This window comes from Tasmannia lanceolata, unplaced genomic scaffold, assembly GCF_043159265.1.
Source record: "Tasmannia lanceolata isolate RefF3 unplaced genomic scaffold, GAP_Taslan_0.1 ptg000015l, whole genome shotgun sequence".
NCBI lineage: Eukaryota > Viridiplantae > Streptophyta > Magnoliopsida > Canellales > Winteraceae > Tasmannia > Tasmannia lanceolata.
This window is the reverse complement of record NW_027518692.1, coordinates 58279266-58305369: the sequence shown is the minus strand read 5'-3', so window position 1 is coordinate 58305369 and position 26104 is coordinate 58279266. Positions and strand designations below refer to the sequence as shown.

The 26104-nt window shown below is 38.9% G+C and overlaps 1 protein-coding gene across 2 annotated transcripts; it reads left to right on the top strand.

The window, feature by feature from the left end:
- The first annotated feature begins 1893 nt into the window (after window positions 1-1893).
- MOS1 (modifier of snc1) lies at window positions 1894-24163 on the top strand. Of its 2 annotated transcripts, none has more exons than XM_077397449.1 (11): window positions 1894-2131; window positions 13874-13951; window positions 16316-16396; window positions 16490-16534; window positions 16674-17046; window positions 17180-17276; window positions 18702-18782; window positions 18943-20489; window positions 20584-20763; window positions 20858-23611; window positions 23714-24163. In XM_077397449.1, the coding sequence occupies exons 2-10, from the start codon at window positions 13920-13922 to the stop codon at window positions 23528-23530; spliced, it is 5109 nt and encodes a 1702-aa protein (XP_077253564.1). In that variant the 5' UTR covers window positions 1894-2131; window positions 13874-13919; the 3' UTR covers window positions 23531-23611; window positions 23714-24163. The 2 variants fall into 2 exon arrangements, with proteins under 2 accessions (XP_077253564.1, XP_077253565.1); XM_077397450.1 differs by lacking the exon at window positions 1894-2131 and adding an exon at window positions 8208-8224.
- The last annotated feature ends 1941 nt before the right edge of the window (window positions 24164-26104 follow it).

Here is a 26104-nt window from a genome sequence, read left to right as displayed (position 1 = left end):
ATGACAAAATGTTCCAAAGAAGAAATACCCCAACATTCCTTGCCTAACATGCTATCAGATATCCCTAACACGCACACATCATGCCAACCGATTATGTAACTCAGCACTCGTCCATTGAGTATTGATCTACATGCACATCATATATTGGATCATTGGTTCCCATTGTTTCTCCCGTTCCCCCTAGTAACTCTCTCCATGATTAGTTCAAAGAATTTGAATCGCCTGAGATCAATTTCTCCTTTTCCCCTTTGTTATGATCTCTAGGAATAGTGATGATTGTATGTGCTCTTAATTGTAATACATTTTCTTCTTTTGTTTTTCCTTCATTTTATATTAATACATTGGTCGGGGTCCTGCCTAACGCCAACTTACCTATCAAAAAAAGAGAACGACATATTTTTATTTTTTTTGAAATGGTAATATTATAAATGACGGAAAAAAAAGAAGGGAGACCGAGATGGAACTCCCACATTTAGAGAATGACATATTTTTACATTTCTTTCTTTTTCTTTTTACTTTTTTTTTCCATTTTTCTCTCTCTTGCCATGTTCTTTATGAGGTAATCTGACGGGATCCACACACTTCACAGGGTAGGACCATGAGGATATGGTCACACACATCCAATATATGGATCCCATTGTTTCCAATAATGGGATAAATGAGTCAAATGAAATGACTACAATCCATGGTAAAAAGTCACTATTATGATCAATGGTAAACACGGTAAATGTGGCTTTTACAATCCATGGTAAAAGACAACCTTTGGGTGCTAGCGACCCAGAGGGAATGCATGTAATAAAGTCTGTTGATCTTGTAGAGCATATGATCATGGCCCCATCCTGATAGGAAATCCCATGTATATGGTAAATGACTCAACTCAACAAGGCCTTTATCCCAAACTAGTTGGGGTCGGCTAAATGAATCATTTTGAAATATTTCAAGAAGGCGGAAAAAGGAATCTACCCGGCTCTGCAAAAAAAAAAAATCGAGGGTCTAGATCATCTGATCTAGATGTTGTCAGATACATCTGGCCTTCTGATCTGTTGATCTGATCACTAAAGTGTCTTTTAGGAAGGAATATAAAAGTGGCCTTCTATCAATGGCATATGTCCTTGTCGCTGATCTTTCTCATGCCTATAGCTCCGCTACTCCTGCGTTTCCCTCTGCTCCAGTGGGTGCCTCTTCCCCCGCCCCTGCTGCTGGTTATCCCGCTGGTATTGGATAAACCGCTACTCATGCTATCTACTCTTTTCCAACTTTCTAGATGAGTGAAGAAGGTGATTGGTCCCCTTCCTTTTTCTAAAGCCATGAGAACAAGTTGGAAAGATATCTTCAAAAACAATGTTTCAAAGTTTTGGGGCACAACCTATTTAGGCTGTGGCCCATCTAATGGACGGTTCGGATCATCCTATGGTGCGGGCCATACTGTACTTTTTAATAACGTGAGGAGTGCCATCATCAAAATACAGTAGTGCTGATAACATCTCCCTTTTTTCCTTATTGTAGAGCACGCTACATTTTTTTTTTAAATATTTTTACTAACCGTTCATCTTAGATGGGGCCTATCGGATGGCTAGATTAATCGAACGGGTGCAATCTGTGCCATCTTCCATTGTGGGACCTACGAGATGAACAATCCGGATGATGTGGCCCCAACAACGCGTCTTTTAGCGGCTTTATTTCCAATAGCTTGATTGCCACTCCTGGCGTACGATAGTCCCAGTCGCACTTTTATTATCTCCTACGCCATCTTTACACTGCCAAAATCTCGTGACTTATCGGTCACAGATAAGTCTCTCGACCCAACCCCGTTTTATCACGCCAAAATATCATATCGCGATACGTAATGCTATAAAAAAGTAAGTACGATCAAACACACGCAAAGCTGAACTCACCATACAGAGATTTATTTTTTAACCTGCGCACCCCTCTCTCTCTCTCTCTGCAGATCCTTACGCCTTTACCATATTAAAGAGAGATTTTTCTTCTGAATTTCTTCTAAGAGTTTCGAAACCCTAGGTTTTTTTTAAAATATTTTTGCTTGGATTTGGGAGAATAGATCGCTCGCCCGCTCATTACATTATAGCTCTGCTAGGGTTTCAAGAAACCGAAGAAGATCGTCTTGTTACAGGTAAGTCTTTTTTTTTTTTTTTCTGGAATTTATAGGGTTTTGATTTGATATTTTTAGGGTTTTTTAATATTAGGGTTTTTTCTCGAGCTTCGATCATTGAATTCGTGGTTTCGGATGCGATGATAATCGTTTACGGTTCTTGTGGGGATAATCTAGGGTTTTGGTTGGATTTCATTTTGATATTCCGGCTTAGTTGCATGCCTTTCATTTCATTTAATTTCATTTTTTTTTTGCTCTTTAGGGTTTGTTTTTTCTAGGGTTTTAAATCATGCGTTGTTTAATATCAAGATGAGGCCATGAAATTGTTTCTTTGGATTTGTTTAATATCAAGATGTACGCCTTTTTTGTTATTGATTTTCCGGGAGAGAGGGACAGAAAAGATTTGATTCATTGATTATGTTCAAGACAAACATGATCAAAATTTATATGGGCCTTTTTATTTATTTATTTTTGAAGAAAAAACTGCATATAGTTGTCCATGGGATTTCGGTTTTAATACAGTTGATAGGAGACTTCCTGTTAGATTTATTACGATCATGGTTCTGATTATCATTATTTGGAATCTGCGAAGGAATTCCGTTTCATTTACTAGAAGCATTGTACTATGTACTTGTAATTGTTTCTAATGTAACTAGGAATTGGCTCACAAGTTGATTGTTGGGTCGATTTTCTTTCTAGTGGTCTTTCAATGGGGAGTGGCAATTTTGTTTTTTGTTTTTTCTGGGTTATTGGGAAATGTTTGGTGGCTACAGACTTCAAAACCATAGAATCTGCCAGTGTCGATTGCTGCTGCTGATGGTCTATCCTTGTTTACTATAAGTGGTAGGAAGTGAATGTGTGAGCTGTAGAAATTGAAACAAAGCTATTTAATGGCCCAGAAGGTCTATGTGTTTTTTTTTTCTTTCTATATATGTTTTTTGGGAAATTAAAAATTATTTAGAAGTGCAGAAAGGCGACCAAATTTATGGGTTGGCGATTTCAAATCATTGCACTCGACTTCATATGTTGCAAGTGCATCTCTTACAGTACATCTGCGATGGATGTTTGTCACATATTTGCCAAGAGGCACTTGTGGAAAGCTTTTGTTGGATTAGTTGGAACTTTGTGTGCAATCTCCAAGGTGTGCTTTGGATCCACGGATTAGCAACATTTTGGGAAACCCACCTAGAACAATGATGATGCTAGATCGAATATGAGTTTGACCATTGGCAGGAGGAAAGAACCTTTGCATCTAATGCCATCATTCTTATTGAGCCTCATATGCTAACATATCTTGCCTTCTTCCGAGGGAGGAATCATTTCTACCAATGTACTTGTTTTTTAGTCAATTACTTCTGGGGGAGCCTTGGCGCAACGGTAAGGTTGCTCCATTGTGACCTGGTGGTCACGGATTCGAGTAACGGAAACAGCCTCTCTGCAAAGCAGGGGTAAGGCTGCGTACATCTAGCCCTCCCCAGTCCCCGCAATGGCGGGAGCCTCGTGCACTGGGCCGCCCTACTAGAAGTAGGTTCCAATGGGTCATTAGGCTGAGCTACGGGGAAGCAATCCTTTCAAGAACAGATCTAATATGTGCATGGATGGGACCACACAATACCTTTGAAGCAAAACGAACCATAGCACAGTTTGAGAACTCACTAATGATTTATTTGATCATCATTGATGTACTGAACTTATACTTGAGATCATTGCATTTAGTTCCTTCCATAGAGGCTAAGGCAACAAGACCCAACCCTAATGATGTGGACCTGGTCTTTGGCGAGGCCAAGGAAAGAGAAGAAGAAGTATTGCAAAGGCTTGAGCATCCAAAAGCCTTGCGAAGTTCAGAGAGATCGAGGATGAAGAACAAAGCATGAGAGGCAAATACTAAGAAAAGGGGGCAATTCTAGTGCAATTTGTGCGGAGGCATGGCTAGATGAGTGTTTGTATGATACGTTGGTGCTTGTCTGATACATTGTATATGATGTAGTGTGGGGGTTTTTAGTAGGTTAGAGATGTAATTAGGAGGTGAGTAAGGGGTTTTGTTGTAAGGGGGATGATGTGGCAAGAGGGGACACCAATACCCTATGGTGGTTGGTTGACACATGGCCATGCCAACCAAGCAAGACAGTTCTTCATGAACCTTTTGGATGACAGTGGGTATATGGTGACTACATTGGAAGCCATCAATATGTGACACATGGCCTTGCCAACTAAGCAAGACAGCTGGCCATGGACACTTGGCAGCATATGAGAGGGCTCAGAGCCCCTCTCCTCTCCCCCTCTATAAATAGAGGTGAGGGGTCTCATTTCAAAGGTATCTTGGTGACTGTAAAATTCCGAGTGAGAGGGAGAAAAATCTCTTTGGCTTTGGGTGGCTTTGAGGAGATGTCTTGGGGAAGATATCATGTGAGGAGATTGGAAAAGACTTTGGTTTAAGTCCTCCCCTCCTCCCTTTCAACTTGTTCTTCTAGTTGTCATTTTCTTCTTCTATGAATTCTATCTCATTGCTTCTCTTTCTCTACAAATATGTTTTTCTTTATATTTCCAGCATCTAATCTCTTATCATCTACAATTTGCAAGTAGCCTTCACTAAATCTTGTGATTGTTAAATAAGAACAAACTAACACTTAGATCTAGTTTACATTAGATCCACATCCTTAACTAAGATTTATGCAACTGTTGTATAAGCCAGTAGCTGGATCATTCGGAGCTGTTCGCTTTTTAGTGCTACTCCATAGATTAGAAGCCGAACAAATTCAGTGCTACAAGGGCCTTAAAATCAGAGAAGTAGCAGTTTTGCCACTGCACTTGGTGATCAGCTTCGTAACAGTATTACTAACTAATTCCAGCCTCTGTTTGGTCCCCGTGGACAGCACCACTGCGAAGGCAGTATGCTTAGCTTCTGCCACTTTCATTCCTTGAATCAGTCCTACATCTATGGCTCCCAAACTAGCGCCTGCAATTGAGATTGAAGAAGCTTTTTCAAGCTCTTCATATTCAGTGCTATATGACCAGATTCATACCTTGGCAGCTCTTCAAGAGAAATTTCTAGCTCGGGAAGAGCAATGTCAACACCAGCTGGACCTCATAATGGCAAGGCTGAAACAATTGATCATGCACATAAATTCACCATCTTCTCCTTCACTTGCTGGATTTGAGGATGCACGGGGAGTTGAGGGAGGAGTTAGGGCTCTAAGGAGGCAAGGCCACGAGGGAGACCCGACTCCTTTCCCCAAAGGTGGAATCCTCGATATGCACGACAAGATAGCCGATGGGACCGCAACTTAGAAATTAAGATTCTGGAGTTCAATGGAGGAATTGAACCCAAGGATCTACTAGATTGGGAAGCTACGGTAGAGGAGACTCGACTTGAGAGAGGTCTCGGATGATAAGGTGGTTACTCTATTGGCCACATGGTTGAGAGGCGGGCCTTGGCTTGGTGGCAAGCTGAGATGTACCGACGTCTCCAATTGGGAGAACCACTTTCGACATGAGGAATGCTAAAATATGAGTTACGATGAGACTTCTTGCCGTTTAACTTCCGCGATATCTTGTACCGGCGGTCGCACAAGCTGGTGCAAGGGACTAAGTCAGTGAGTCAATATGCTGAAGATTTCCATTGTTTAGTAGCCCGCAACCACCTACAAGAGATTGAGGAAGTGGCCCGATATGTCAGCGAATTGAGGGTGTCTCTACAGGACGCCTTTTGCAAAACCATGAATCTAGTATCTAACTTCGATTAATCCATGAAATGCTAATAACATTTTGAGGATATTTAGAGTGTAACAACTAATACCATCTATATGACTTTTTAATCTTTAGTTGAATATGGTGATTGCCTTAAGTTCCTACCAAAATAAATTCAAGATAACTGACAAATTGACGCTATTGAAACATCTATCTCTCAACAGTATGGACTATCTCCCTATTTTATGATTTGGTGAGGCAGAAGTCCTAACAAATATTGACGCTATTGAAATTATGCTGGCGCAAAATGCTCCCACGTTGTTTGGTCTACTTCCCCTGATGGATGGATTACTGAACTTTGACAGAATCAGTAAGGTCACAACATTGAACAATATTGTATCTAGGAGAGTGGTGCTTCGGGGGGGGAGGGGGGGGGGGGGAGCGCTTTTCGGATTCCAATAGTATAATATATTTTTTTGAAATGGTCCAATAGTATAATTTTGTTGGCTTTTGTAGGTCATTGTGGCGATTGTCAAGCTATTGATGCTGAAGTTAGAGCGGTTTGGACTGGGATCCAAAAGCTTAGGCCCATTGAAGCCATCAAGGTGTGGATTGGAGGAGACATTGCAGCAACTACATCATGGCTACAGAACGAGAGCTTTCACCCTTAGAGACTTGGAGGCATATTCCACTAGATGAAAAATTGGCTTAAACTTTATTAGGAGGCATCTATCACACATATATCGGAAGGAAACGCTAAAGCTAATTTGTTAGCCAATTTTGAGGAATCTTGTTTGAATTTAGGGATGTGGGATGAAATGCCCAATTTGTGAAGCCAATTTTGAGGAATCTTGTTCGGATTTAGGGGTGTGGGATGAAATGCCCAATTTGTGAAGGGAATGGCTCCCAGTCGTAGTTTTTGTTGCCTTTTGTCCTTTTTTTAAATTTTTTTTCCCTCTAACCAATAAAATTAAATGTTGGAAAAAAACCACGCTAGCACAAAAATTACCACTTGCACAACAATCATATGTCGCGTTTTATTGTTATTGCTCCAACCCTTTCCCCACTTTGGCAAATAATAACCCATATGCATGACTATGACAATTGGGCTCATTGATCTCATGGAAATCAACCTCCACCTAATCATACCATTCTTGCAAGTCCTATGTCAAATTGATGACATTACCCCTAACTAAAACAATGTTTTTAGGAATGCTATCCTTGATCGTGGAGTCTCATGTCTCCAAGCCTCGATCAATAGAACCAAGGTGTTGAATTTCGGTTTCAGTTTCACTTTCGGTCTCCACAGAAATGGAAACATTTTAGTTTCAGATGGAAATTTCGCTGGAAATCCTATAAAATCATGGAAAGATATGAAAACATATGAAATTAAAGATGAAACTTCAGGAAATGGTAGAATAAGCACAAATACACAATCACATAACCAAGCCAATGATCCATAATGGTTTGAAAACATTGAACACCCAGTGCACACGAATGTCTGATTATTTATTGCATACCGAATTTCACATGTAATTCATATAAATATTTATACATAATACATGCACCATATTTGGCGTGTAATATATATATACTACAATAAGCTGGGATGAAAAGAGGAGACTTTTTTCCATTTTTTTGAAAATCACGTGAGAATTACACGTCACATTTTTTGACTTTTTTTAACAAACTCACCCATTCAACTCATATAATTTCGATCTTACCCCCTCATTACATAAATACCTCTTATGCCCTTGAAATTAGAGAATATTTTGATTTTCTGCAAAATTCTATCAATTTAACACGTCCATGTACGTGTCTTATGTCAGAGATTTTTTGGCTTTTTTTCCGTAATTGTCATATATTATTACATTTTGTTCGTATTTTTTTCGTAATTTTAAAACTTTCTAACCATTTCTAGGTAATCTTTCATTGAAAACTTTATAACTTTAGCTTATTTACTTTTTTGTGTAATGATTACTTTTTTTTTGGTTTGCTAGCAACATTTGCCATGCGCATCTTTGCACCGAGGATGGCTTTTATGTGTAATGATTACTTTTTTTTTTGTTTGCTAGCAACATTTGCCATGAGCATCTTTGCACCGAGGATGGCAACACCTATACATGCAGCTTCTGTGTATAGCTTCTCCACGTCTCTCTATGCAAAAGAGATTTTTCCTTTCTCATCCATCCTTATCCCCATCTGCTGTTACTCATCTCCCTCTTTTTCTTCCTTGAAACCCTCATTTTCTCTCCTCCTCTCACTGTTTTTTTGTTTTTTGGTTTGGTTTTGGGTTTGTTCTTGTGATGGTTGTGTAATTAGAAGTGGGTTTTAGGAGAAAAAGAGAAGTGGGTTTTAGGAGAAAAAGAGAAGATGGGGGGTAAAGCTGAAGTTTTGGAGGCTTCTTTGAAGGAAGCTGTGGATTTGGTAAGACATTTTTCCTTTTTCATCCATCCTTATCCCCATCTGCTGTTACTCATCTCCCTCCTTTTCTTCCTTGAAACCCTCATTTTCTCTCCCCCTCTCTCTGTTTTTTTGTTTTGGGTTTGTTCTTGTGATGGTTGTGTAATTAGATGTGGGTTTTGGTTTTCGTGCTATTTTTTTTGGCATGTGTATGTCTACTGTAGAAAATTCAATTTATATACTGATTTTGAGGAAAGCCGGAAATTTCTGATTGATAGTTCTAAGGTTCTTGCTCTCTCTTCCTAATATTTTTTTTATTGGTTTATTTTTTTGTTGTTTTGTCAGCTTTTAGATTTTGTTCCTACTCTTCTCTCAACAACCTCGCAATTTTTATGTGGATTTTCTGTTTATTAATCAAGAGATGAGATGAAAATCTTTATACCAAGCGTATAAAAATACAAAAGCTTGAAAATTGGCTAAGCACATATGAACTGACGTATCTGAAACTCACACCATTTTTTCATTATTTTTCTAATAACTAAATGAAATAAATATTTCCTTCATTAACTGAAGAACAAACGACACCACAACAAACAAGGCACAGCAAAGAGACATATCATCCCTAAATATGAAGGACAAAAAACTTCCGTGAGAAAGTCGAGAACAATTTTTTTTACAGAACTGTCCATCAGCAAATCATTAAGTACCTCTCTAACATCCACTAAAAAATGTAGCAGGTGTTCTGTGTTTTCTTCAGTTCATTCGATTCACTTTGATTGTAGCATCAAATACATCCTTCAATCCTACATCCAGAATAATTTTTTTATGTGTGCATAAGATTCATCCATAAAACCAGCTGTAGAATATCAAGCAATAAATAACATTTTCAAGCATGCAACACCACAACTAAAATCCCAAATACTATTTTCTAAGTAAACTCTGTTTTCTAAATTAGAGTTGTGGAAAAATAATTAAACTCTGTCCACCCAGATGCATGTCCACAAATTAAACTCTGTTTTCTACGTAATTTAGCGTTGTGAATAAGAATTACCATCAGCTTGCCGTGTACCTAAGAAAAGAAGAAGGTAATTACAGATAATGGCACCTTCACCCTGCTTGAATGCCATTGATAATCATCTACAATTTAATTAGTTCTTGATGTCTCATAATACGGACTCACTAATTTTGGAAAGTGTACATAAAAACAGTACGGAGAGTGTACATAAAAACCATTGTGTTCTTAACTGTATGCAAAATTATATGCAACATCACTTGCATTTGTCTTTCACAGCTTCACCACTCCTTTGCAAAGAATGAACTATGAAGACTAACTATCAAGTATTCCATCTTAGATAGACTTATTGTATACACTCCATTTTGTCTGGGCCCGCTAGATTGAAAGATCACAAGCTGGATCTTTCTTGGTAAAATTCAAATTTTTTTCTTTCTATTTTAAGTTTTATATTCTTTTTGGAACTTATTTATTATGGAGAATTATTGTCAAAATGCTACTAATATTATGGTTCACTTTCACTTACAGTGGTCAATCCATTTTAAGATGATTTCTTTCACAACCCTGTTCTTAAGGGATATTAAAACTATATTTTGGTGAATGGTCTTATAAGCATTCCTAAACTCACGTAATTTAGTTTTGTTTGCTGATTCTTCATAAGGGGTTGTCTTTTTCTACAGTAGTTTTGGGCCTCAGAACATGGGATTCATGTCCTATGTTATGAAAAATTTGTTAGATAATGCCAGTTGCTTTTATAGGCTCAAAACTACTCCAGTCACACATTTCATTACTCTCTTTTGACGGATACGGGTAATGCATTAACTTTTTAGAATGTTGTTCTATTTTTTTTCTTCCTATTTCTTTATTTTTATTTTTTCCTATTATTCTCTTTTTTCGTTTTGCTTAGTTGTTTTCACTATTGCCTCAAAACTACTCCAGTCACACATTTCATTATTCTCTTTTGACTGATCCGGGTAATACATCCACTTTGTAGTATTGTTTTCTAATTTTCTTCTCTTCCTATTTTATTTTTTTCCCCAATTATCCTCTTCTTTTCGTTTTCGCTTCTTTGAGTTGATTTGACTATTGCCTTCTTATTTGTATTTCTGTTTTCTTATATATTTTCATCAATTACTTTTTCTTTCTCGGCCCATGCAATAAGGTGAGACAAGCTGTATTCCCATTATTCCCATTAGAAAATCTGTATTCCCATTATTTACCTCATTTATTTTTCGAATAATTTACTATTCTTTGTCGTGCCGTGCATCGCACGGCGGGTCTTTGCTAGTATATATAATGCTGAATGTCGCACAACGTCGTTGTGCCATGTGGCCCTCCCTCTATATCCAGTTTTCTTTCCAAAAATCTCTCCGTCTATATCCCCTGCTTTCTAAATCTCTTCAAATATCTTTCGTATCCTATAATTTCTTAAATAGTAAACCAGAGTCCCGAAATACCCCCTTCCCATTTTCTATGCATGAAATTTTTATCTTATTCTAAAGTAACAATATTGAGAAAGAAAATAGATTAGATTAGTTTCCTAATAAATTTGGGATTAGTTTCCTAACAAATCTGGATACCTTTCTACCTATGTTTGAAGCCTATAAAAGGCATGCATATCCTTCCGATCCTATTTCTCTATATCACTGTTGTCCTTATTCAAGGTCAGTTCAGAATCTCCTCCAAGGTAAATAATAATACTTAGATATTTCTGATTTCAGCTTCAATTTTTCTATAGCCTTTTCCTCTGATAGAGATGTGAAGTACGGCCTTACCATATGGATGCCAACCAAAGCACTCCCGTGGAGATTTCCATGTGATGGAGATCATACAACTAATTCCTCTCTCTCTCTCTCTCTCTCATACACCTAATTCTTCTCTCTTTCTCTCTTTCTTATTGTTTCCTATTTACATCAAAGAAACGGTTTGGATAAATCCTACTTGGCATCCTCCTCCAAAGAAACCTCCTTTAAAATATCAAAATTATGATGATAGCAATCTCAACGAATCTCTAGGATAACATGAATATCATGAGAACTGCAGAGAACCTCAACCCGGATGACATTAGCATGATCCATACCATTGAGTTCTCAATCTCAATCCAGGGCCTATGTGATGAGCGATTCAGATCATGCTGACTACATGTTCGTGGGCCAAGTCATGCTTCTAATTCTGTTTTTTCTTTTCTTTTCGTGATAACAAGTTGTTTCTGGTTGTTTTGATGGTTGCTTGGGCAGGATTTCTTTCTAGAAATTTTTTATGTCACTATAAATTCATGGACCGGGTAGTGCTTTGGTTAGAGAATTCAGGAATTCCTTGGAATTTCTATACTTGTATCCCAATTTGTATATTTTTTAGGGGTAATTTTTGAGTTTTGTGAATTTTAGAGGGTATAATGCTTCTCAACTCAGGTCGATATAATTTCTTTACTAGGAATCAGGTTGTTTTGATAATTTAATTGATTTTTTTCTTCGTGATGTTCTCAAAAAGAAGTGCATGCATTTGCTTTATTTTTTATGTTTCATCTTTAAAAAAAAAGGGCAAGCAACTGGATTGGTAAAATACTGGGTTAATTTTATGTTTTTTGTATGATGGATTAGTCATTCCCGTGCTTTGCACGGGTCTGGAACTAGTTTATATAATTATACCATCACAAAAGGCATTTCACGGCTGGCTGTTGCATGTGAGAGCTGCCACCTCAGATGAATTAAATGAATACAACAAAATCTGCTGAAAAGTGAACCTGTCTGGCTGCTCTCACATGCAACAGCCAGCCGCGAAATGCCTTTCTCCGATGGTTCCTAGCAAATCCCTTATGTAATACATATTGATATACTATACCACTATTACACTTAATGATTTTGGTTTTTGCATTTCAATTGTTTTGGTTTCGTTTTCAGTGGGAATGGAAACAGAAAACATTTTGTTGCTTCGTGTCGGTTTTGGTGGAAATCTAAAACCATGAACAGAACCATATCCCCATTCCATGCGTGACTGCTCTTGGCCATACTGTTTCATGAATAGAACGATATCCCCATTCTATGTGCCCATTGAATCTACGACCTAGATTGCCACTCAAAAATGGACCTCAGAGCTTAGAGGGTAATAATGCCTTCTCCTTCACAAAATGCTTCCTAATTGAGAAGATCAAGTCGGTGGTTCGAGATCAAGAGTCCTTCCACAATCAAATATGATTGCTATTTTCTTTCACAAAACTCTTGAAAATGTCAAAATGACCTTGTCCATCTTTATACAGCTTGAAATAAAAAATTCAGAATAGAAGTGACTGTACCTTGCTGAATGGCGATCAACATGTTTTGTATCAAATCCATTGTCATGTTCTTTAACATTGAAATCCCATTATGCAACCAAATTGTCAGGTTCCATGCTTCGATCAAACAACTTCCTTTTCTGAACTGATCCCCTTGGCATTTTCTTGAACCTTGTCACTCTTGATTCGGATTCTACCATCTCGGATGTCTTATCAATCATTTTGAAGCGATCAATCTTTGGATCTGTAGCCTCCCCATTGGTGGGCTAGGTATCTCTGTAAGGGTGACAATGTTAGATATGGTTTTTGTGTGGGTGGGGAAGTGAGGGAATGAGTTGGCTTGATAATAGTGATACAAATACAAATATCATTTGTCTATAACATTTAATTATTAACAATGCACATCACTGGTGGCATCTATCCATCAATTCAAACTTGTAAAACGATAAATGGGGAGTATTAAGGGTGAATCACCACCTAAAATATTGTGTCATGTGCAAGCACTAGGTTGATATGCCCTTGTTTGGAATACACTTACTCTTTCTCAGCCTTCGTCAGCAAGTGAGTGAAACAAACTCGTTTTGAATCTAAGATCTTTGGATACAATTGTAGTACTAATTTCTTCAGAAAATCCTATGCTTAAATAGAATTGCAATTAGAGGTTAGGATTTTTAAGTGCAAAAATATGATTAATGGTGTCAAATGGATGACTGATCAAATCATTCGTTTAAAAAAACAAACAGGAATGCGAATGGTTAGTTCCTTCTTGGAACACATTTGCACTAGTCAATAAATGATTAATAGTGTCAAATGGATGACCAATCAAATCATCTGTTTAAAATAAAATAACAAGCTAAGAAAGAGAAGGGTTATTTCCTCCTCTGAACACATTTGTGCTAGTCATTGACTTGGTTTAGCTCCAGACAGTGGCGGAGCCAGGATTTATACATAAGTGGGGCAGGCTTATACATAAGGGGGGCAAGCTTCAAATTTTAAAGGGGGCTGGGCCCAATTGAGTTGGGCCTATTAAGTAGTTTGCCTCAACTCAACCGGGGCAGCTGGCCCCCTTATGCTACATGTAACTCCGCCCCTGGCTCCAGACACTAAGATAGAATCACTCAAACTCAATCAAATTGGTCTGACACTAAGATAGAATCTCTCAAACTCAAGCTAATTGGTCTGGGTTATCTATGCTAGGATCTATTTAGGTTGTGGCCAACATGCTGAGTTTGGATTGGATTCATTTATGTGAGATCCTTAAATAACCACAATATTTATTCTCCCGGTATTATAGAGTTATAGAATTTTTGTTCTAAATGCTTATATTCACTATCTGCCATTTTCCATTAGGTTATGGAATCTCACTTCTATTTCCCCCCCGTTTTGGTAGGTTTTTTGACTTGATTGGATGAGCTTACAATTACTCCATTTGGAATATGGCTTCAAGTATGTTGACTGGAGAACGAAGGTATCATGAAATCTTTTTTTATATTTTTCACCTGTTTTCATCCCCATTCTTTATTAGTTATTTTATGGCTGTCCTTTTCTTTAAGAAATAATGCGAAACAAAGGGTATTAGTTCCCTAGTAGTGCTTAGTTTTGTTTTTGTGAAATGCTTTTGTATTTTATACACAATGTGCTTATGCTCTTATAAGCATATGGCTAAAATCATCGTTGTGTGCTCTTTTAACTTATCAACTTTTATTTTATATTTTCTTATGAGAGAAGAATAACCACTTGGTCTTGGATCATGGAATTGGATGGTGTTTTCATTAGTTCTTTTTTATTTTTGTTGCATGTTAAAATCCATGTCTTTAGAGATCTTTGAATCCGGTAGTTAGCTTAATTTGGACCATTACATTTTCAAATCATAAAGTAATGGAGTATAACTGTGCATGTTAGTTCAAAATAAAGTATGATGCATCTAGTTGACCATTTGCTCTAAATCTGGGAAATCCCGAGGAAGCTCTATAGTGTTTCTCTAATATTTTGTGTATTGTAAGCTGTGCTACATGGCTAGGCAATGATTTAGTTACATTTTTCTCTACCCCATGGATACGAGGAGCCTGACAACCATAAATTATGATTGAAGGCCCATAACTTTACAATATAGAAGTGGACTTGCTCTTGATGTATCTATAAAATGATAGGAACGAAATGTACATCTATTACTAGAAGCCCATAAGGCGAATGTAAGAGGAACTCTTGTAGTTCTAGAAGCGGGAATGGGTATAGTAAGCGGGGACAAGGACAATTATGGTTTCTCGAAAAATGTTTGCAATATGAAGTTCATTTTAAGTCAATTTCTTTGGGAGAAACATAATTACATCCATAGTGCCTTTATTGGGAATAATCTGGAGTCTCTAGTTAGTTGGAAAAGTAATAGATATGTAGTTGCTTGGTCCAGACTGTAGCTAAAGCATAAAGCAAAACCATGGTTAGTGATAAGTTGCGCCTTGATCTAGTTGAGAAAGGTGATTAGGGGGTTAAGTCATGAGTACATTATCCTATGTCTTGTGGTAGCCAAGCTGCCATTCACATTGCATCAATCCCTTTTCTCATAAGAGGACTAAACGTATAGAAATTCATTGCCATTTGGTTCGTGAGAAGGCAGAAGTTTTTTTTTTTTTTTTTGAAAATGATGAAAAGGTAGAAGTTAAGGAGATCTTTACTCCCAATGTTTGTAGTTCTGTTCAATTATCTGATGTGTTCGCCAAAGCATTACCAAGGCATCATCACCAGTTGATCCCCGGCAAGCTAGGAATGGTTGACATCTATTTTCTAGCTTGGGGGAGTGTTCTAGTGGTTATATTTGTTACCATGGTTTTATATTTCTTTTTGGAAATTTTCAAGAAATTCAATTTTTTTTTTAAAAATTAATATTTTTACGAAATAACCGAAATATAAATCCTTGTTTGTAACTGGCAATTGTTTTTTTCTTTTCTATTTAATCTTCATAAAGATTATTGTTCTAAGCTCTCAACAAGGTACAAATAAAAGCCATCTCGGAGTGGGGATTTTGCCTCTCCAAAACTACTACTATTACTTTCTTTCTTCATTACAACATGTACCGGGGCCTGTCCATGCATATTGTTGCCTGCCTTTCCGCATCATGAATCTTGCATCTACAACCTCCTGTTCCATGCTTGCCTTTGTTACTCTTATATTTTATGTGAAGAGATCTGAGTGATCAAACCATGCATTTGTTTCCTATACTTTAGCTTTTAGCTTTTCTGGATATCAACCAATGCATTCATTTTACCATTAAAAAAACCCATTGCATTCATTTTTTGTTGAATATCATATGAAGTAAATTTTTGTGATGGATGCTGCTAGCTGTTGACATGTGGTTGTGATTTACTAGAAGCATTATTGACTTCGGCTCAATTTTAATCCTTGGCGTTATTTTCATACTGTATTTTTAATCCTACTTGTCTTTTAATGGTCCTTTTATCTTCCCTAATGCTGCTTCAGCGCTGTCAAAGCATGTGGATCTTTTTCTAAACTTATCTTTTGCATATCCCAAATATTTCAAATAAAATGAATATAGATTTTCCGAGCAGCTTCTCAAATTAATAATTCCTGGGATGGTATGAAAATACATCCATTTAAAATCTCTCCTTCCCTCCTTGCCTGCCTCTCCCTCCACACACACAATGAAGCCTGGTATTGCCACCCTTATCAATTTGTCCAGTATGTGAAAAGAAGATAAGTATAACAAATACAACAAGCTAGAACGGGTGGAAGTATTTTGATTATTGGTGGCAATACCAGCTGCTGTTTATATTTTTCTTTGTATTTTCTCGTCTTACTATGTTTCACATTGTTTTAGGTGGGTTTCTGCACGAAGAGGGAGCATGACTGTCTTGGGGAAAGTTTCTGTTCCCAAACCTGTTAACTTACCCAGTCAAAGGTATTCTCTTTTCTACTGTAATATTTCCAGTGCCATGTACTGAGTGGCTTCCTTTGTACTCATGAACTAACTCTTTTTTCCATGATTTTCGAGGTTGGAAAACCATGGCCTGGATCCTAATGTAGAAATTGTTCCGAAGTGAGTTTATTCTTCACCTCTCTGGGTTTTAATTTTTTGAATAAATTTATCATTCTTGTTGATATGCCTTTAGCTTCCATCATTCCTTCTTTCTGATATCATTTCCAATTTAAAAATGCTATATGTTATTCTGTGTTAGGGGCACACTAAGCTGGGGAAGTCATTCATCTTCTTCTGCCCCAAATGCTTGGGGCTCCCCAGCATTGTCACCTGCTACTACTGCTGGAAGTGTTGGTTCACCCAAACATCTTAATGGTCGCCCCTCATCTGGCGGGAGTGGGACCCGACCATCAACTGCTGGTAGTGATAGATCTTATGAACCTAATGCGTGGGGTCCGAATTCGCGGCCGTCATCTGCATCTGGGGTATTGGCATCAAATCAGACATCGATGGCGTCCTCACGTCCGCGGAGTGCAGAAACAAGACCTGGTAGCTCTCAGCTATCCCGTTTTGCTGAACCCATAGCTGAAAATTCAGTTGCATGGGGTAGGCCTGGAACTGCAGAGAAATTGGTATTGGTCTCATTTTGCCAAGTTCAATTTGCAAAACATATGCTAACGAAATTAGGTTCTAACAAATTTGTAGTATGAGTAGTTTTTACTATTTGTTTGGCTGTCCTATTTTATAGGCTATTGTTCTTCGCAGGGATCTGCATCATCCAAGATTAATTCTTTCAATCTTAGTTCTGGGGATTTTCCAACGCTTGGCTCTGAAAAGAATTCTGACCAGCATGTACGGCAAGGTGTGTATTTTCATTTATTCGCGCTTCACCTACTCTTGATGCTGACCATTTTTTTTTTAAATTTATTTGAAGGGGCCTTTGCATTGTTGATGGAACTTCAAGATTTCTTGTATTCTCGTGTTTTCGACCCATGTATTTGGCGAATCATGCATGCCTTATTGTTAACTTTGCAGCTGGCCTTGCAAACTTAACAATCTATACTTTTAAGAACAATGGGTTTGCTCTATAGAAGGCAAAAATGCAGGTTATTATGCCCATGCACTTATTTGTATCCAACTTTGTAAATTTTGAGAACGGGAATGGCTAAGTGGGGTTTTTTTTATCATTGAATGAGAGGATCACTTCCAACTCAACCTCGACGCCCACTTTGTATATGTGTTTGCTTGCTTTTATCTTTTTTCTCTCCTTTGGTGATGGAAGGTTATACGCAATATTATTTGGTGGTCTAAAAGGGCTGCTTCGTGGTGCTTAGAGCCTGGTTTTATGAGCGCTGTTTTGTCCTTTTCTTATTAAAACTAGCAATAGTTTTTCCTAAAAAAAGAACAAGAAAAAAAATGGATTCAGTATACTTAAATGTGCAGAGTCAAACATCGCACAATTTTTTTTTTGAATGGCACATTAACTTAATATATTCAGTGCTTGTATTCGTCATCCGATTTTATGAGAGTATGCTGCCATTTCGTGTTGCTGTATGAGCTTCGAGGTTTTTTGTAGTTTTTCCTGCCTGTGTTGTATTGTCTTTGTGCCTCACTTTTTTTTTTTTTTTTTAGTATTTTGTAAAACTCATTAGGAGTCATCCTTTTTAGACTGCTCATTTATTCAGAATAGAATGAAATCATTTTCCATGGATTTTTTTTTCTCTTGATTCGATATCATAGTACAATGTAATAACTAAACACCCATACTATCTCCATCGCTAATGTCACTTCCCTTGCTTTTGATTTTCTATAGTTTCATGGTGAGTCATGGGTATGACTTTCTACTTTCATCTCCAATTTAATGAGGATCCCTTTTCTAATTTTCGGAAATCACAAGGCATGACTATTTCTGCCCAAAAATGCATTCTTTCTTCGATCATTCATTCGATAGGCTCCTCTTACATATATTTTTTTGTTTGAACCTGACACAGGTACTTTGATTATAGGGTGCCCTATATTGTTGATTCTTCCAAATTCTTTTGAAAAATTATTCAAGTTCTTATAAGTTTGAAACCAATTTTGGCTGTAAATTTCAGCATCTCAGAACAAATTAAATTGTGATGGAGTTGCTTTCGGTGCAGGATTTTCAGTCCCTTTTGCTTATTTGGCACTTTTTATTTATTTACTTAATGTTTTGTTACACAACATTTTAAATTTTGTTTGGCCCTAGAAGAGATATGTATTTCCTTTTTTTCAGAGTTCTTACTTTCATAAGACCTTATGCCAGGTCACAGTTCTCAAGGGCGCCCTGTATCAGCTTCGGGTGGAGCAGAAACAGAAAAGGAGAGGTTGGAAATTTCCCCAACTGGTTAGTATACCTTTGGTTAACGCTTGCATTTTAGTCTAAAAGGCTCACACGTCAACAACACCCCTCTTCCAAATCAAAGATCCAATTTATGTGATTTTACAAATATTGCATTTATATCTCATGCTAATGAAGTGTGTTTACTTCCAATTTTGTATCCCAGACGATGTGTCTATTGATGCAAGCAAAGAGAAGGGAACTGTAAATACTTGGAAAAGTGACAGTCCCTCTTACCCCAGAGGTGGGCCCCCACCAAGCATGGAGAATTGGCAGAGAGATCCACAACAGCCACATCCATACCCCAATGCAAATATGGCACCACACCATTTTGATCCTTGGCATGGTACTCCCATCCGAAATTCTCCCGAGGGGGTTTGGTATAGAGGGGGGCCTCCACCCGGCCCATATGGACCCGCAGGCCCTCCTGGTACCTATCCTATGGAACCATTTGGTTACTATCATTCACAGGCTCCGCTTCCAGCTAGGCCAGTACCTACCCCTCATTCAGGTCCAAGACCAGGAGCCGGGCCAGGTGGGTACTACCCTAAGAATGGAGACACGTATCCTCCCCACATGCCCGATTCTTATGTTGTACCAAGTCACCCTGTTATGCCAGTTAGAGGAGTTTACCCCGGTCCAGTGCCCTATGATGGTTATTATGGTCCTCCCCGTATGAACTTCTGCAACCCTAACGAACGAGATGCCCCTGTTGTGAGAATGCCAGCTGGTCCTCGTGCTTATAACAGATATCCAAACCAAAATTTCCATCCCGATTCTGGCAGTTTTCATGTCAGGCCCGGTGGCTATGCTCCCAGCTCGGCAATGGCCAAGGATCAGATGGAATATGGTCATGCGCGTGATACTCATCGAGGACCATATAAGGTTATTTTAAAGCAACATGATAGCTGGGGAGATAATGGTGCAGAAGAAAATAGGGGGCACTCGGCAATGACAGGTGGGCCCCATGTTGAACGATTGAACACACCAGAAACAACTGTGTGGGAGAATGACGGGGAAGCTGACGGCAGAAATGATGAACCCGTGAATTTCTCAAAGCCAACATTTGGCGAGGAAACTACTTCTCAAACCAAGGCAGCTGATGATAGTTTGGTGAAGAAACCAGGAACTGCACCTAATCCAGCCGAAGGTCCGCAACAATTTCCAGCTATGAAAAAAAATGCCACCCTTATAAACAAAATAGAGGGTTTAAATACCAAAGCCAGGATTTCTGATGGCCGATACGAGATGGGTCCTGTTTCCACTAAAGAGGAAAATACAAAACAATTCAGGATTGTGAATGTTAAAGCCGATCATTCCAGTAATGAGCTTGACTCCAGTGTTGACAACACTGAAAAAGCTTCCACAGAACTAACTGCTAGTGTAACGGTTGGGCCCAAGCCTCTAGAACTACAAGCTAATGCAGCCTTGGACAGTTCTGGAGTTGGAGAGACTGCTCATTCTCATGCTCACAAAAGAGGCCATGGGATGCAAGGTAGAACGGATTATAGAGGTAAAGGAAGGTTTAACATTCAAGAGAGTGAGGAGTGGAGAAAGAAATCTCCTGGAGCAGATTTGTCTGTTATAGGTAACGTGACAAATGCTGAGGCTTCTCAAGAGGCTCCTGAGGAGCAAGAACTGAACCTTCCAGGCAAGGCAGGAGAGGAACCTTATGTGGCATCCTCATTGGATACTAGTGATTACAAAGCACAGGTATCTAGTTTTATTTAATTTTAGTTGTATTTAATGTGCTTACATAGTATTGTTGAAGTAGTTGTAATAGATTATTTTGAAATTCTTTTTTCAGCGTGGTAAAATGAAAGAGATTGCAACGCAACGTGTAAAACAGCTCCAGAGGGAGGAGGAAGAACGGACAAGGGAGCAGAAAGCAAAGGCTCCTGAGAAGCAAGAACTGAACCTTCCAGGCAAGGCAGGAGAGGAACCTTATGTGGCATCCTCATTGGATACTAGTGATTACAAAGCACAGGTATCTAGTTTTATTTTATTTTTGTTGTATTTAATGTGCTTATATAGTATTGTTGAAGTAGTTTTAATAGATTATTTTGAAATTCTTTTTTCAGCGTGCTAAAATGAAAGAGATTGCAATGCAACGTGTAAAACAGCTCCAGAAGGAGGAGGAAGAACGGACCAGGGAGCAGAAAGCCAAGGCTCTTGCTAAGTTGGAAGAGTTAAACAGGAGGACATTAGTGGAAAATTCGACACACAAGTTGGAAAACAAGCAAGAAGGATTCCAGGCCTATGCAGGTCCAAAAACCAATACTGGCATCTGTGAGGAAGCACCGGGTTTTGCTTTGGGTAGTAAATCTGATACTCCGATTGAGAATACTCAAAATAGGGTTGGAGAGTCAACTGATTTGTCTGCAAATAAACCTTCGGAAGCTTCAAGCTGTACTCCACAAGACCCAATTATTGCAATTGATTCATCTGTGCCATCCCCACAAGATGGCAACACGGCAGAAATTGTTTCCCAGAGAGTTGCTCCACAATTACATGATAGTGGTGTGTCCAAGCACAAGCAAATGGGTCATAAGAGAAAGCAGAATATATCACACGAGAAAAATCTCGGTGACAAGGTCACCATGGGAGGAGGCACAAAGGTTCATGATAATGTAATTGCCAATGCAAATACCTTGAGCGAGCCTATCTTGGCCAGTGCCAATGACACCAATGCTATTGATGATTCCTCACTGCAACACAAGAAGAAAAATAGCAGGAGCATCAAGAACAAGCACAAGCCGGACGAGGCTTTGTTAGGCACTGATTTGATATCGTCGTTGCCAACAGATGGGCATCAAGTGAATATTTCCTCTGAAAGTGGTAAGCTTAAGTCCTCGGAACCTGTATTGGAAACTAGCTCAGTTCATACACAGGAAAATGTGGAGGGCAAAGATTTTAAGGTTGAGGTAGTCTCTTCAGACCAAGGCTGGTCACAACCTAGTGAAGAAGCCCATGGTAGAGTAAACGACCAAGGGAAGCCTCAGCTTCCTAGGAAGATGTCAAGAAGCACGCAAGCTATTAGGCCAGCAGAAAAGTTCCATGGGAGTGAGGCAGTCATTTGGGCACCTGTGCGGCCACCGAGCAAGACTGAGTCACTTGTGGAAACTGGTCCAATCACTGTTGTTGAGGGTAACAATTCCTTGGTGAAGAATGGTCATGGAACGTCAAATAATTTGAGAACCAAGAGGGCTGAAATGGAGAGATACGTTCCAAAGCAAGTAGCCAAAGAATTATCACAGCAGGACTCCCAACAGGTCTCATCTCCCTCTCTTCCACAGTCAATATCTGATATGACTATTAAAGCACAGTATGGTTCTCAGGGTGCCGCCAAAAGCAGTGGGCCAGATACCACAGATGCTGGTAAAGGAGGATTTGCTATTGAAACCAAGAATGGGGAGGCTAAGCATAGTAAGTATGGTAAAACACATGCCTCATGGCGCCAACGGGGTTCCACTGAATCTTCCATGGTTTTACAGGGTCCTCATGATGGACCATCTTCTTCTATTGCTAGCAAGAATATTCAGAATCCTGTTGACGAGCTCCAACCCTCAAAGTCTGATATATTCTCACCAAAAGGGCCGGCAAAATCTTCTGATGGCTGGAATACTGATAATCTAGTGTCAACAGAAGGTGTCACTGTACCTGTCGAACTGAAGGATCATGGAATATCAGGCAGAGGAAAGCGGAAGCAATCAAAGGTGCACAAGGCTACTGGGCATTATCACAACCCTGGAGATCATAAGCATTTGGACAGTGGAGTGGCTGATAAAACTGACGCTCAGTTGTCATCCTTTGAATCTAAGGAATCAGATGGAAGAAATATATCGAAAACTGAAAACCAGGGCTTTGGTGAACATGCATCCTCTCATTGGCAACCCAAGTCACAAACATATTCAGCTCATAACCGACACGTAAGTAGGGGCAATGGAGGCCAAAGAGTCATGGATCAACCACGAACGCCTGAAAAGGAGTTTCCCTCACAAGGTACAGAGAGTGTTCCGATGCAAAAAGACAAAGATAACATTGCCCAGGTCCAGCCTCGTTCTCATCAGCATGAGAGTCAAAAAAGTAGGGGTAATGGAGGCCAAAGAGTCACAGATCAACCACGAACGCCTGAAAGGGAGTTTCCTTCTCATGGTACAGAGAGTGTTCCGCCGAGAAAAGACATAGATAACATTGCCCAGGTCCAGCCTCGTTCTCATCAGCCTGAGAGTCAAAAAACCAATGCAGCCAAATTACCAAATGCACACCATCATGAAAATAAGAAAGAAAGGAAGGCTCTAGATGTCCCCAATGAGGTCTCCAATGTACCAAACCAAGGGCCCCCTAGCTTTTCTGAACTTGCTCCTGAAAATGCAGAAGACGAGCACACAATTACTTCTGGGATTCGTCGCCTTGTCCCACAAAATGCTCGTTTCAACAGAGGGCAAGAAGTGCCATATGGAGGTGGTCAGGGCCTAGGGCAAGAAACCAACAGACAGCAACCACACGCAACTGGAGACAGGCGTAAACACAACTCACACTATGAGTACCAGCCCATTGGATCTTATCAAAAGCCCAATGACTCGTTTCGTCCAAACTCACCTCGCAATGAAACCCGGGACAGCTCACGTGGGATGGGTTCGAGATATCGTGAGCGGGGTCATAATCAATCGAGACGTGGGGGCCACTTTTATGGGCGGAATGATGGTGGCCCCGATGTCCGTGTAGCTGCTGCTTATGGTAATGGAGAATGAACTCAAAGAAAGAACATGTTTCCTAATTTGGAACTTTTTAGGAAGCTGCATGCATTCTGGCCCGAACCCGCCCATTTGAAGGTACGACGGTAATATGCACATTGATAAAATGTTACTCTAGAGCTTTTAGTCCTAGTTGTCTAGAATTGGTATTCTGATCAAATTTGCTTTTGCACGACACAGGATGCTGATCCAGGGTTAGGAGCCATCAGATGAAGCATCCGAGAGAAGGTTTATGTGGTTGGAGGTATGGATGTGCTTGACTTTGATTTTTAAGATGTGTTTGTTTTGAACAGCTTGTTTTTCGCATGGTTTTTACCGTCGAACCTTGGCATTCTTCCTTGGATGCCTTATTTTTAGTGGCCAATGTATCTGGTCCTAGAGGAAGTTATGAGTGTTTTTTAGGAAGAAAAGGAATGACCTGTTTGTTGTCTGTGAAGAAAGCCTCTCTACTCTTTTTCCCCGCAATGCAAAAATTGGGATGAAGCATTGTGGCACTCCCTCTATAGAGCTCCAAGCATTAGAAGCTGTTTATGTTGTTCAACTCTATTATTGGTCACTACCTAATAGATTTTACGGTTATGTATCGGTATTGTGTACATTTTAAATATTTCCCCCTGAACATTTTGGTGACACCAAAAGCTATCCATAGTTTTATCTCTTCCAATATCTGACCAAATGCACCTGTGAGTGTCCATCCATGCTCCATGACACAAGATGGTGTAGATGTGTTCTTGTCCGAAAGGAAAGATGACAACAGTGCCGTTAGGACTCTCAATAGACTTGCTAATAAAGTTTAATTCAGTGTAGAATCCATGATATTGTGTTGAGAGGATGGATGATCCTATTTATATAAGGACACCCCTTGTAAACCAATCTCCTATATGCTCGTGTTTTGACTTTTGAGGCAATATATGCTTGTTGCCATGAGGTGTAGGGTTCAAGATTGGTACTGAAGGATTGAATAAAGCTCTTCAACATAAAAGAAAAAGGAAATCCCTCGTAAAGTGAAATTCAGATATGAAAGTAGATGGGAGCAGATTGTACATGTCATCTGAGCATATGATGATTTATATCTGAATCATGTCTAAATATTCTAGGTATTCTTATGAATAGAAATAACTAAAGAACAATTGCAAATCTTGGTTACAATTTTAAAAATTGCAGATAGATATGAAACTCGTCATGCTCTGGGGTATTCTATAAGCAAAACATTCCCCACAGCGCAAGATGGGGTATTTTATAAGCAAAACATTCTTAGTAGGTTCGAACTACAGTCCTCTTACAGAGTCTTTGTGCTACAATCTTATTCTCCGGTGCTGTTGTTAAACTCCACCTCTTGCTAGCCATATGATCCACATTCTGTTCTATATACTTCTTTTTCTCCCTTTTATTTTCGTTTCTGTATTTTTAATTTTTCATGATTTAAAAAAAATAAAATTGAAGTCCGCTAGTTGATTGAATTGTCGGACTGGTTTGGATCGAACTGGGACCTTTTCCCATTCGATCATGACTGGTTTGGACCGAACCGAGACCTTTTCCCTTTCGATCGTGTTAATTTCATGTAAATGGGATCTATTTAAACATTCATATAGATGCATCAATGAACTTATAATGGTCCACTGTGACAAAATTTAAATAACGAGAATGTACATGACATGAATTTACGGCCACCATGAAATTTTTTTCATGGAATATTAACTTGCCGAGTGTTGAGAGATGGGTATGGAGAGAGGGAGAGGGAGAAAATATAGAGGGTATGAGTGAGGATATGGTGTGAAAAATAAGGAAAACATAAACATTATTTTGATTAGAGCTTTTCTTTTTTCATGTTTTTCAGCCACTTCTCAACCTCTCCTCACTCATGCCCTCTCAATTCTTTCCATGCCCTACTCTCCTCGTCCTTCTCCCACCACTTGATAAGCTAATATTTCATGAAGAAAACTTTCACGGCTGCCAAACATGACATCAATATCGAAAAACTAAATGGAAAATAATAAATAAAAAGGCAAAAGGGTCTATGATCTAGAATTCTAGGTAATGGATTCTTCTGTGCTTACAGCTTGGGAAGAAACCAAGAGGTTGCACCCTATTTTTCCAATGGCAAACCTTGTTTTTGGTAAATTTTAGAGGGGAGAAGAGTAGAATATGAAATGCCATGTGTAATCATTACTTTTTTCTCTCTATCTCTCTCTTCTACTATTTATTTTGTTAATGACACCCCTCTATTCTCGCACATGCTTTGACATCTAACCAAACACACTACCAAAATTCCCCAAAATTCCCTCTAATCTTCTCTAGGCAAGTCTACACATATCCCACCCTTGTCACCTCCTTGTTGACTACTACTTCCACTAAAATCTCATCTAACCAAACAGAGCCAATGATTTTTACTAGAATTTTACGGGATTTATAATAGACGGCTTTTGAGATTAAATGGATTACAAGATTGAGAATAATTAAAAAAAAAAAAAAAAAAAAAAAAAAAACTAGACCATGCTAAGTCCACCCTACTCGGGCCTTTTTCATACTCCAACAAAATATTTAATGACATTAAGACCATAATTGGCAACC

Coding starts and splice junctions, on each gene's coding strand:
- MOS1 (XM_077397449.1), top strand. CDS start 13,920: ATGGCTTCAAGTATGTTGACTGGAGAACGAAG. Junction 13,952..16,315: donor ATGTTGACTGGAGAACGAAG/GTATCATGAAAT, acceptor ACATTGTTTTAG/GTGGGTTTCTGCACGAAGAG. Junction 18,783..18,942: donor GTTGGAAATTTCCCCAACTG/GTTAGTATACCT, acceptor TTTGTATCCCAG/ACGATGTGTCTATTGATGCA.